We start from the raw sequence: 13,183 nt of genomic DNA, 5'->3' as shown, positions 1-13,183 counted from the left end.
GGGGATGGCGGTGGGAGTCAGTAACCACCCATAGGTAGGGGTGCTCACCTGCCATTGTCTATTTCATCTCAGTAAGAGTCTCTGGCCATGACCACCAAAGGCAGCCATGGACATATGTGGTGTCCTGCATGACCCTCCCTTTATTTAAGTCCTTCAGGCCATACCTCCCAGGGGCTCCGTCAGGCTCTCTAGGCCTTTCACAATCCTCATTAATAAATGGCTCCATTTATACATTATTATGCATATACACCTATACATGCAACAATAATAAAAAATAAGAGGCCATGAATTTGAAAGGGAGTGGGGGGGGGTATGGGAGAGGCTGGAGGAAGAAGGGAGGAAAAGATATAATAAATTTTAATTGAATAAAATATATAAAAATTTAAATAACAGAAAGAAAATGGGGTTCCATTCTTTCCTATTCCCCATTCCCTCTCCTTGGGTGGTCAAAGGCTCCCCCACTCGATCCTGTGTTTGCAGAGATAGGAAGAAACTTTCCACTTTCACTAAATATGAAAAAAAAAGACATCTGTTAATATACTTTCAAAAAGCAGCTAGGAGAGATTAGACAGGAAAACTAGAGACACTCAGAGAACAGGAAGAAATATGCCTTTTATTAGAAGTCTTGTATGTACAGGGACAGCGGTTCCTCACAGCCTAAGGAAGCTGTGAGAAAGCCACGGCCGTCCAAGGTCACCACGCTTACTTACATCGGAAACACCACTTAAACACCACGGCGAGTCATTAACAGATAAAGCCATTACACACGGATGCAAAGAGACACCGGGCTGTGGACAGTTTGAGTATTTCCTAAAAACAAGTCCACACAAAAAATACAATGTGCCAGTAAAAAAAAAAAAAAAAAAAAAAATAGGCGTATCAATACATGTCTTTTTTTTTTTCTTTCTTTCTTTCTTTTTTTGTTAATACATGGTACTCTGAGCTTTTTTTTTCACATCGAGAATTGCAGGCACTTTAGCAACCCAGCCTTGGTTTACAATACATGATGTTCAGACCAAGAGATGAACGGCGGGAGTATCAAGGGCCTCGTGACACAGGCATGCGCGGAAATGTGACTCCTAGCGCTCTTCTGGGACGTCAGAGTGTTCTCAAGTGGGATGGCTTTCCTTTCATTTGTTTTACGCTTCACGGCAGAATGACTTAGTCATGTGGTCTTGCCAGGAAGGGGCGCATCACATGGCTACAGGAGACAAATACTGACTCCAGACTCAAACACTGTACTGAGACTCCTTTTCAGAACCCAAAAGCTGGTTTTTCCTTGTCCAACCCACTCTGGGTCTTCCTGGCCAACCTACTGCAAGGCAAATAAAGTTAAACAAGGCAGGATAGATCGGTCATAGCTCCTCCATCAGTTCCCACCTCCCTCCCCTCCCTCCTCAGGGTCCCCTGCCCCTTGTTCCCAAGCATCATGAAGGTGACTGAACAAGTGTATTCATAAACAGACTAGAATCACTGTGACATGGGTAGTGAAGGTAGTTATAAGGCAGTTGGAAAGAACCCCCCCCCCCCATAGCCAAATGGCACTGACTCATGGTTTAGCTTCTTCACTACCACCCCGAGCCTTTGTACTCCAAGGACAGAAAAGGAAACACGGACTGAGTCCCCGAACAGGGACAACCCTGCTGCCAGGTCCTGGAGCGTCCTCGTCCCTGGTGCCATCCTCCCTGTCATCTACCAGAGGCTGAGATGCCACCCTAGCGGAGAGTCTAGGGAGAAAGGGCTCAGCAGCACCTGCAGCTCAGGGTCACTCTCCAAGGTGAAGCTGCAACACCCAAGCCAGAGGCATCTTATGCGTGGAGCTGAAGCTTCCTGTTCTGCAGAGAAGCAGGTGGGCGGTGCCTTGGACTTGGAATTGTGAGGAGGGGGCATCCTTCCATGAGAGAGACACTGAGACACAGTAGCAAAGACATTAAGGCCTTCCGTTTCTTTGCTCGAGCTGCTTAAAGGCACTGAAACCAGCGACAGAAGTGTTCTGTAGTACCACTGGAGGGTTTTCACTCTCCGAGAACGCCAGTCTTCGTAGGAAAAATGTCCTTTATTGCATGACGTGACGCGTTGCTGTCTTCATCGGGGCTCAGGAGAAGAAGAGCCGCCCTTTCTCAGGGGTCTGCAGTCTGTTTAGCCTGGCCACCTGAGATGGAGACGGGGGCACATCTTGCCGGAAGGGCCCCCTGACTCCATCGGCGGGGGGCTGCTTCTTCAGCTGCTGCTCTTTGCGCCTCTGCTCCTGACGGAGGAGCTCCTGGGTCTCCAGCATGACCCTGGCATTGAAGCCATGCCCGCCTAGATAGCCGTTCCTGGAGCCCTGGTAGCTGGAGTACCTGGGGTTCTCCTTGGCACTCTGGAAGCCTTCGCCAGGGGCATAGTTCTGCTCCCAGGAGTCCTGTGATATAGAGCTGGCATTCTTCCTGCTTTGCCTAGCAAGAAAGCAAAGAAGTCGGTCAGATGGGGTGGGGGGAGGAAGGGAGGGAGGGAGGAATCTCTAAGCTTTAGCAGCTATCACCATGACCTGATCATCCACCAGGTACCATGGTAGGGGCTGGAGATCTCAAAATTGACATTGCTTGCTGCCCAAGCTTGAGGATCTGAGCTCAATCCACAGTACCCAAGTAAAAAGCTGGGTGGGGTAGCACACATTTGTAATTCCAGCACCAGGGAGGGGAGAGAAGAGATCCATGGGGCTTCCTGAGCAATGAGACCAGAGGGTGTGCTCTGGCCTTCATGTACACACACACGCTCATGTGTACCGCCACACATGCACCTGCACTGAGCGTGCAAACACACCACAATGACTGTCCTCAGCGAGTCCTTAGTTTCAGTTAACTGGCCAGCGCTGACAGAACAAAAGACAGACGCAGACTCAGCAGCTATTGAGACACAGGTGCGTCTCCTAGCGTGAGGTGCCCTCTTGCTCAGGGTGACTGTGGCCCCTGTAGTGTGGGCACAGATACAAGTGTGTAAGTGTTAGAGGTGATAAGTGCTGCTCACTTTTGTGTTACTGTTCAAGTCTAAACAACCCCAATGAGCACTGTGCCCAGCTGCTGCCGGGACGACGGTGTGTGGTTCACTTTCATCACCTGGAGGCTGAGCCAGCTCTCTGCTGTAAGGAAGTTCATGTGATGGATTACAGTATGAGCTCAGATGAGAAGGAAGTACAGCTGTCTGAGGGTTAGAGCGGGCTCAGCTGCTAGGGCACTACCCTAGCATGCAAGAGGCCTGGGTTGCATCCCCAGCACCACATACACCAGGTATTATGAGTACATGCCTATTATTCCAGCATTAGGGAAGTAGAGGCAGGAGGATGGGAAGTCCAAGGTCCTCCCTAGCTACACAGTGAGTTTGAGACTAGCCTGGGTGGCAGGAGACAGTTTCACAACAACAACAACAGACCAATCACAAAACACAGCAAATAATGCAACAGGCAGCTCCTTCTTCAGCTTGGCTCTCTGGGGTCCTGTGTGTCAGTGGCTGTCACAGGTTGTGGTTGCACAACTTCCCGTCTGGAAACACTATCCCACCTCACAGGTTTCCTTCACCGAAGACCAGGCGCTTCACTAGATAACCCGTTTCCTGTTACTCCAGGATAGGGAGACAAACGCAAGCCACACAGAAACTTCACATCCTACCACTTCTGCAAGAGACTTGCTACCGTTTCCAGAAAACATGATTCTGAGACATCTTTTAATTTACTATCAAGGCGCTAGATACTTCTATGAATTTGCAATAAGATTGCCTTTGATAAAGCATATCAATTGTGTGCCAGGAAGGAAGACGTGCCCTATTTTTCCCCTTGAAAATGGGAGAGGGAGGAGAGATGACACTCATAAAGAAAATGTCTTATTGCTCCATTTATCAGCAAGAAAATCATCGGTGGCGAGAGGCGAGGCTCAGCCTCTTGTATCAGCACACACAACACTGCACATCCACGAGGAGACCGTGGGACGCCATCGTGCCTCCCAAAGGAACAGAACGATCGGTATTTGAATGTTCCGAATTGCTTGCAATATGGTCCAGGGTAGAACCTGCCCAATTTCCACATGGCTGGAGCTGGAGCTGGAGCTGGGGAGGCACTGCAGATGAAGAGAGAATTGAACCCTCAATGTCACCACAGGCTCTGGGAGCCACTGAGAAGAACCGTGACACCCATCTGGCTTTCTTCATGGGAGCCACCGCAGAATCCTCAGACGGGATGAGTAGCTTTCTTTGCCTACGGCACTGATTGTCTACACTTAAAAAGTCACAGGCTCATCTGACCAGAGATGTGACAGATGAACGTGTCAACACTGAGCCTGGGATTTTACATGGTCACCTCCTCATCCGTGGTCTCCGGATACCTAGAGCCACCTTCCTCCCTGACTCTGCGTGTCCCTTGCATAGAAAGGTGTACGGCAGTCACTCAGGGAAACGCAGGTTCTTTCTGCATTCAGATCTGTGAAAATGCACCGAGCCCTCTCAGGGCTGGATGAGAAGATGCTGTGGGAGGAGGCACTGTTTTGTAGCTCAAGTTAACTTGCTTTAGATTAATGAGTACAGGAGAAAGCAAATCCTGAGGTTAGAAATGGGGTATGGGGAACACACACACACACACGCACACACACGCACACACACGCACGCACACACGAAACTAAACATCTAAGCACCTGGCATAGGGAAAAAACAGCTTAGGAACACAGATTCAGAGTCTGTGTTCTTGAGACCAGACGGTCACTTGCTCATTGTGAAGTCTGAGGGAGTTGTGTTCCCCAGGCCTAAGCTACCTCGCCGGTCACATGGGATGTAGTAGCTGACTGTGTAAGGTGCTGGGGAGAAATCAAGGAAACATTACATGCAGATTGGTTAGAAAAGGGCCTGGCTCTTTTCAAATGACTTGTGGGATCTAGAGAGCTTCTGGATTTAGGGTGGAGAAGAATGAGGACCACCTTTTGGAGCCAAGGATACTTAGTAGGAAGAGCAATGTCAGCTGGTCCCTTTTTTGTAGAGATGAAGTAGGGTAGAACCCAAGAGCTGGTGCCCAGTGAAGGCCCCTCCACAAGTAATAAGTAATAAGACTATGGGCAAATTAATATGACCAGGGGGCCCCAGTGGAACTTTCTAAGGACCAGGGGCCCTCCAATCTGCCTTTCTTCAATGTTCTTCTCCATTCCTACATCTTCTGCCTCTTTTCCTCAGCCCGGGTTCCCCCCTTATGATGTGAATTGTGTTAAAGTTCTCCTTCAGTTCGTAAGGATACTTTTAAACCCACTTAAAATACAGGAAGCAACATCTTGCCAATATAAACAAGAACTCAGCCCCTAGTGCTCTCCCACACATGCCGTGGCCCAGCAATGTGACCATGGAGACGGGACCACAGCAGGTGTGTAGAGCCATCCCAATCATGCTTGCCTCTGAGATAGAGAGCCAGCAACACAGCCAGTGGGAGGTGATAGCTGCCTTCAACTCGTTAGGTGTATTCCCATAGATTCCCATTGGGGTCCTTTCCAAACGACCCTACACAGAGGACCACAGCGGGCTTCACACTTTCCAGGAGGAAACCCCAGGGTGGCTATGGGCTCTAGTCACGAACAGTGGAGGATGCCTGCATGCCTGGACTTCAAGTATTATGGAAGGACTGACTGACTGAGACACTGAGAAAGCCATTTCAGTTCTTTCATTTGTCGGAGCTGTTTACCGACAAGATGGGAAATCTCCAAAGAACTTTCTACAGACTTACACCTCCACACCTCTTACCCAGCATAGGCTAAATGACTTCAGCGGCTAATCCGTCTGCAGACACAAGAGGCGGTTACTGTTCCAAGGGATGTATAGCCTCACAGATGTAAAAAGACAACCGAATGAACCGGTGGGCACATCATGACCACGTGTGGTGGTGGGAACTTGCTGCACACCCCTCTTGTCTGACCTCTGGGAGTGTTGAGTTCCTTGAGGCTGCCACGGAGAACGCTGAACTATAGAGGGACTTGCAAGTTCATTTTCACATGGTTCAGCCAATGCACAGATAGGCACCACCTTCCCCAAACTGCTTTGCTCAAATTCATGCATCTTTTGAGACAGAAAAACAAATGTCTACAGATTGTCATGCGGCTTGTCTAGAGGCAGCTGAAAACCTGCAGGGTTTTCAATGCATTTATTCTGCACTATCTAGTTCCTGGGAGGGAGACTTTGGTGGAAAAATGGGGGTGAATTCAGTGTGGCCAGTCATGTGACAGAGTTCTAGACCTTTCACAGAAGACACCCGGAGCAGAGGTCCCTCATGAGCCCAACACCTAAGCTTCTCTTGCTTGATTGGCAGTAAATGAGCCAAGCACCCCTGGGATGCTGGCACTTCCATACAGAGCAACAGTGGAGACAGAGGGCAATTAGAACAAGGTTTGTGACTGCCTGTCCACAGATGTGCATGGAGGGTTCTTTCCTGCTGTACCAGAGTCGGGGTACACACAGCAACGGTCACCCCGGAACCCTGGGAGCCAGGCAAAGCAAAAGCATGATTATATTTTCTTTTTTCAGAGAGGGGGAAATTTCCCTTTGGGTATAGACTGGTACAGATGCTGGCTCTCTTAGTCAGGCTGCCACCAGACGAGAGGTAGCCTTCCCAAGCCAAGCATGCTCGCACTGCCCACTCCTGGTGACCCCGTTCCAGGTTGAGAAGGTTGTTTCTGCAGCTCTGAGGGCAGCTCACCTTGGCAGTGAGCTGTACTGGCGCTGGGCCTGCTGGAAGCTCTCTCGCTCCTCCTGCCGCTGCCGCTGTACTTGGACCTCCACGGACACCGAGTGCCGGCCACTCTGTGATGCTGGCCGTGAGCTGGGCTGTGGGAGAGATGCACAGCTTGTCAGTGAGAGAATGACACCTGCCTTGTCAGGCCTCAAGTGATGCCGCCTTAATTCTGGGTCTTCCGCAGTGCTGGAGATGGAACCCAATGCCCACAAACGCTGGGCGAGGGTTCTGCCTGAATTACACTGTCAAGCCTTTGATTTGTGATTCTTAGCAAATGATTCTGAAACATTCTGCAGATTCCACAATTTTGTTTATCCACATCAAGTTTATTTGTTATTCTACCTCATTATTTTGAGACAGCGTCTATGTAACCCAGGCTGGGCTTGCATTCACTGTGTTGCAGCTAAGAGTGACCTAGAACTTCTGATCCCCCTTGCTCTACCCCCTGAACACTGGGATCAGCAAGCCTGGCTTATCGTGGCACTGGGTATGGAACCTAAGGCTTTGTGCATGAAGGTAACCTCTACGCCAACTAAGCCACCTTTCAGCTCCCCTCTCACTAGGATTTCTTTGAAGGAGGAACCCCATCATAGCTTGGCTGGGTCTTTACACACGACAACTTAAGCAGTGACTTTGGTTTGGGCACAGCATTTAAAACAGAAAGGCCTACTTGCGAGTGTTTCTTAGCGAAGCTCAGTAAATGCTGACATAGGAGCTAATTAACATCCCTTACATAGCAAACACGAAGCTCACAGGATTGGAAATTAAGACCCAAAGCCAGGGCTGGTAATGTAGCTCAGGTGGTACGATGCTCACCCAGCAAGGGAGTCCTGGTTTTATCTCCTGCACTGCCTAACATGCACACGATAGAAAATAGGTCTGATCCCAGCACTCAGGAGGTAGAGGCAGGGGGATCGGAAGGTGACAGTCTCCCTCAATATTGAGTTTGAGGCCAGTCTGGGCCACCTGAGACCCTGTCTCAAACCAAGCACAACAAAGACAAACTAAAAATTTGCTAGCGTAACTAACTCACAAAGGCAGGCGTTTGCGGGCCTGTGACTGAAGGCTTGCCGAGCTGGGGAACATTTGGCAGTTGTCTCTTTTGTACTAGCAACGGCCAACGATATGGAGGGTCCGCCTGGGTTATAAAGGGACACCTCAATTTTGAAATGTAAAGAACAGTTTAAATGAGACACTGTGACCAAAGATAGGCCTTCTGTCCTCAAGGATGCCAGCCAAAGAGAACCAGGAACCCTTACCAATAGCAAAGACCTGTCAGCTAAAGAATACCAAATGTACCAGTTTAAGCAACACACTCCCTTGGTCACAGGAAGCGGTAATTGGCCAATGTGAACCCAGCCTGAGAAAATCTTCACTCCACCTGACCATACACTCTGGCCAGCATGTCACGTGTGGAGTGTGTTTGTCACCCACAGTGAATTATCAAATTATATTCTAGGCTGTGTAGATCAAAAGACAGTCAGCACCTCTGCAGACTCCCCAGGGATGTCGCTGCGCTGCTGCTGCTGCTGCTGCTGCTGCTGCTGCTGCGGTCACCCCAAGATACCTGTCCTGTAACTCATCCATCTTGGTGTCTCTTGTGCCCTGTGACGCTGTGCAGGGTACACATTCTAGGTGAAGACTATCTGCTAAAAAGCTCTAACTGACTTCTCCTTTAGCGCTGAAAGCCAGTGGCAGGCCATGACTCAATAATGGCTTTGTAAAGTAATGGCTTTAGCATTCAGAGGGGAGTGGTAAGGTAACGCAGCTTTAGTATTCAGAGGAGACTGTTAAGGTAATGGAGTCCTGCTCCTGAAGCCCCGCCCCTCCTGAAGCCCCGCCCCTTCGGTTGGCTTCTTTCTGAAGAGAAACCCAGAGAGTATGGGTTGTTCTTTCTGTCAGAGAGCACTTTCTGTGCTGGTAGGCGATAATGAGCCAACGTCCAGGACAAATGTCTCTAAGCAGATATCCTCAACTGGCACATGTTTCAAAAAATATCCCAACACAGAAATGCTGCGGCAAGTGACTGGACTTTGAGGTACCCCAGTCTGCATTGGCTGGTGTTCACACCATACTAGCTGGGATAGATGTGTTACCCCAGTCTGCATTGGTGGGTGTTCACATCACACTAGCTGGGATAGATGCGGCACCCCAGTCTGCACTGGTGGGTGTTCACACCATACTAGCTGGGATAGATGCAGTACCCCAGTCTGCACTGGTGGGTGTTCACATCATACTAGCTGGGACAAATGTCTGCCAGAGGCTAACGTGCAGTTCAAACAATACATCATGTAGCTTCAGGATGAAGAGCACCAAGGGGCCTGGGAGATGGCTCGGTGGGTAAAGCGCCATGCTGTGAAAGCACAGGACCTGGATTAGGATCCCTAGAACCTGCCTAAAAGCTGGGTATTGTGGTGGGGGAGTGGAGTCAGGAGGAGCCCTGCGGCTCACTGCTGACAGCCAGCCTAGCCTAATTGGTGAACTCTATTTTCAGTGAGAAACCTTGGCAAACAAACAAACAAAAACAAACAAACAAAAAACAAACAAAAAAAGAAAGAAAGAAAGGAAAAGAAAAAAGAGAGGCAAGTGACTCCTAAGGACTGACTCCTTAGGTTGATTTCTGGTGTCCACATGCCTTCATATATGAGCACGTGTGTGCACACTTGCACACATACACATGCACACACACACAACACACGAAAGAGTTGGCAGATAGATCAGATAAATGATAGATAGACAGAGATAGACAGACAGACAGACAGACAGACAGACAGACAGACAGACAGATAGATAGATAGATGGATAAATAGATGGACAGATGGATGGATGGATAGATAGATAGATAGATGATAGGTAGGTAGATAGATAGATAGATAGATAGATACATAGATAGATAGGTAAGTAGGTAGACAGACAGACAGACAGACAGACAGACAGATGAATGGATGACAGAGCATTTCCCCAGTGAGCCCCTGCTTTTATCCACACAGCATCCTCCACACTAACAAAGACAGGCAGGACACCCTGAACTACTGGGTGGCGGAGAGCCTGAAGGAGCCCTGGGGAGCGTCACTGCGCAGGCAAATACAAAGAGAGAACTGCATGGTTTGCACTGTGCCCCAAAGGTGCCCTGCTTCCTTCCCCTTCACGCACTGTAAGCTCCTACACATGTCAGGTTGTCTGGAAGGCTTTGGCACTCAGCGCCGAGACTCAGTAACCAGCGATTTAAGCTCACGCTGCTTTTTGACACACTGCTTGTGGAGATGTGAAAAGAAAATGTAAGATCTTACAGAAATGCAGGTAGATTTTTAAGTTGTTTCGCTCAGTGGCCTGAAGATTTGATTCTGACAGAGGGGGAAAAGAATAAGTTGAAGGGCTTTTGTTTCCTCAACTGTGTGCTTTCTGACATGGTTCAAATCTCGTCAGTTGTTCGGATCCACCGCAACCCTCGCGGGCTTCAGGAATGACGGGCTTCAGCCCGCACATACGGATGACTGAGGGGCTGACAGACTGACGTCGCCTATAACCAGACAGAAGCTCAGGATAGCCATCCATATTCCACTCTCTCTGTCTTCAAGCCTGCAAAAGCGCATGCCAGTCATGCCCGTCACCTTCATCTTTTACAGATAACTCTAACGGGTCTTAGGAGAGGCTGTATACGTGACTAGTTTGTAGCAACAAGTCCATAAAAATCACTCTGGCAAGTTACATTTGCCCCAAATACAAAGTAACTTTACCACCCAGGCTTGGGAGATAATGTGACTGATGATTTCCAAACCTAGAACCCACAACAACAACAAACAAAAACACCTGAGGAGCACAGTCATGCATCTGAATCAAAAATTACATGAATAAAGACATGAGGAAGAGAGATCATGCTACCCCACAGAGGTGTCCATATTCTCTAACAAGTGGGCAGGGGGAGTGGACGGAGTGCTGGTTGCATACGCATGAAGCCATGAACTGCAGCTCCCGGGTCAGGGAAAGACTCTGTCTCCAAACACACGGTAGAGAGTCGTGGAGGAAGACACATTCTACAGTGAACTCTGGCGTGTGCACGCATGCACACACCATCTGCATACAACACACACCACCCACACCTGCATACGACACACACAAAACAAGCAGCTGTACAGAAAATGTCACAACACTGGGAGTTCGGGCAAGGAAGTGCAGGTGCTTTAGACGCAAATTACAAAATCACCTAGGTGTTGTGTGCAAAGAAATCGGTTATAAGAAGTGACCTTTTAAATTAAAAAAAAAAATAGATCCCAGGTGCCAGGTGTGAATGACAAAAGACACCGTAAGATAGAGGTGCGTCTTCGACTGTCCCTGAGCACAAGGGAATCTCTTAGAACCCACAAGAGGAAAAACTCACCTGTTGCTTTTGTAAGCGAGCTGCAGAGTACTGGTCTTTATCGTGATTAGAAAGATTCCTCTGCAGGACTGAGCTGGCTGCAAAAACCCTGACTTCCATCCAGTGGGAAAGAAAACAGAAGAAACGCCACCTCAGAGCGCCACTGGATTTGCATCAAGCAGGCGTTTCTCTTGGCTAATTAAAACTAGTCTTTGATTATTTTTTTTACAAAAATAAAAATACAAAACAAAATAGCTAAAATATTCAACAGACTAATGAATAAGACTGTGTAGACAAAATGAAAAGTTTCAGTAGTAATTAGAACTAAGTAATACTACAACTTTCTTTTACAGATTATAGAGGTAGAAATAAATTTATTAGTTTATTGAGTCATATACAAATTCCATAACTTAAAACACATGCAGTCATTTAACTTCAAATAGATAAGAAAACAGTGTGAAAGTATGTATATGCGCACATATGTGTATACACAATACATGCATACATACGTATACATACATATACACATACATACATACATACATATTTACATGACCATTTGGAGGTTCCATTTTCTACCTGAATATGCATAATAAAATTTTCTAAATTTTGCGTATGCCCAAGGCACATACAGAAAACAAAAAGCAAAACATAACAGTTTGCGTGTTTTAGATAAAAATGATGACAAAAATGATAGCCCTTTAAGACAATGGGTCCTTCTTTAGAAGTTGAATACACGTAACTCTCATAGGGATTCCAAACCGATTAAAATGACAGTTTAAAGCTCTGGTAGTAGGTAGAAAGAAGTTTTATCCAATTAAGTCATGTAAAGAGTGTAAATTATTCACTGATTAACTGTGGTTCTGCTAACGCAGCCATTATCTTCCGTAGTTCCCTTCCTGACAGACAGCTTTAATCTTGGTGACACTAACTTCTCTCAATCTCCCTTCCAAATACAAACCAGACCAGAACCCTCTTAACCTCCCGGATCAGACAAGGCTGGGGACCTTCGGGTGGTAGAGCTGAGACAACTCTTTCTGTTTTGGGGTCTCAGTCCTCTCCCCCATTTCCCCTGATCTTTAGAAAGGCATGTGCTGGCGCCGATCCTGTGTTTGTCTCTGTTTATTCTCTCTTGTCAGTGATGGTGAAGCACCTGGTACCTTGCAGATCCACAGAGCATGCCATTAGCATCAGCAGCTCACAGCACCCAACACTCCCTCTGCAGGTAGCATGGCCCGTGTGTATATGGACGTTTGTCTAGGGGATGATTACAGTGCCAAGCAAGGGGTCTGCTTTGCGGCAGGCTTTCTCCATGAGGAACTGACTCCCCTTTGCTGCAAAACAGCTCTCTCCAGAGAAATTTCCAAGGAAAGCAATCTCCAGGCAGTGTGAGCTGAGGTCACCAGAGGCTTAAATGAAAGCAATGTCTTCTGAACCAACGACAAGGAGCAAAGAGGAAGCAACAGCCACAGAGGCCTCACAAGTGATTAAAACAATGACCATAAAAGCAAACTGTTGTTTTCTCAAATCCCCTGGCCTAGGGGAGGCAACCAGGGATGCAGAATAACCCTGTCTTGCACTGGGCTCCTGATGAGACCAGGTCATACCCTGGAAGGACAGAAAGTCCCACTATAAGCCCACACCATGAGGATGGAGGAAAAGGTAGATTTTTGCTGTTCATTTAAAGCCTGCAAGGGACAAGGCAAGCTAGGAAAGATGAGGACATTCACACTGCACAGGGTCAATTTTCTCCTTGAAAGACTAAAGTACTTTCAGGTCTCCACTGACCGGGGATGGGAAGGAATTAGCAAAACCATTAAAGTCTCCTTTATCCCATATCTCAGTTGCCTCGGTCAGAGCATCCCGTGTGGGCAACGCTAGGTGTCTGAGGGGTTCCATCGGCATGCTGAACTCTTGTGTGCACAGCCTGTAACTGAATTCCTGTAGAGCAACTGCCGGTTCCATCCAGACTGGAGCACCCTATAATAATGAGCATCCCAGCTACTGCTCAGGAACTTGTCCTGCGTCACCTTAGGGAAGGGTTAAAGTAGTGTGCTGTTTGGTGTAGACTACACCTGCATGGGGGTGGGGGC

General features: G+C 48.0%; 1 protein-coding gene across 11 annotated transcripts in view; it reads right to left on the bottom strand.

The window, feature by feature from the left end:
- Window positions 1–593: 593 nt before the first annotated feature.
- Pard3 (par-3 family cell polarity regulator) overlaps window positions 594–13,183 on the bottom strand; it is a 516,377-nt gene continuing 503,787 nt past the window's right edge. For all 11 annotated transcript variants that reach the window (XM_038312958.2, XM_038312952.2, XM_038312953.2 and 8 more), the window contains 2 exons: window positions 6,698–6,825; window positions 594–2,438 (listed from right to left, as the gene is read on the bottom strand). In XM_038312958.2, the coding sequence (XP_038168886.1) occupies window positions 2,096–2,438; window positions 6,698–6,825 (471 nt within the window). In that variant the 3' untranslated portion in view covers window positions 594–2,095. The remainder of the gene's footprint in view (window positions 2,439–6,697; window positions 6,826–13,183) is intronic.

Source organism: Arvicola amphibius, chromosome 15, assembly GCF_903992535.2.
Source record: "Arvicola amphibius chromosome 15, mArvAmp1.2, whole genome shotgun sequence".
NCBI lineage: Eukaryota > Metazoa > Chordata > Mammalia > Rodentia > Cricetidae > Arvicola > Arvicola amphibius.
This window is presented reverse-complemented; position numbering and strand designations above follow the sequence as displayed.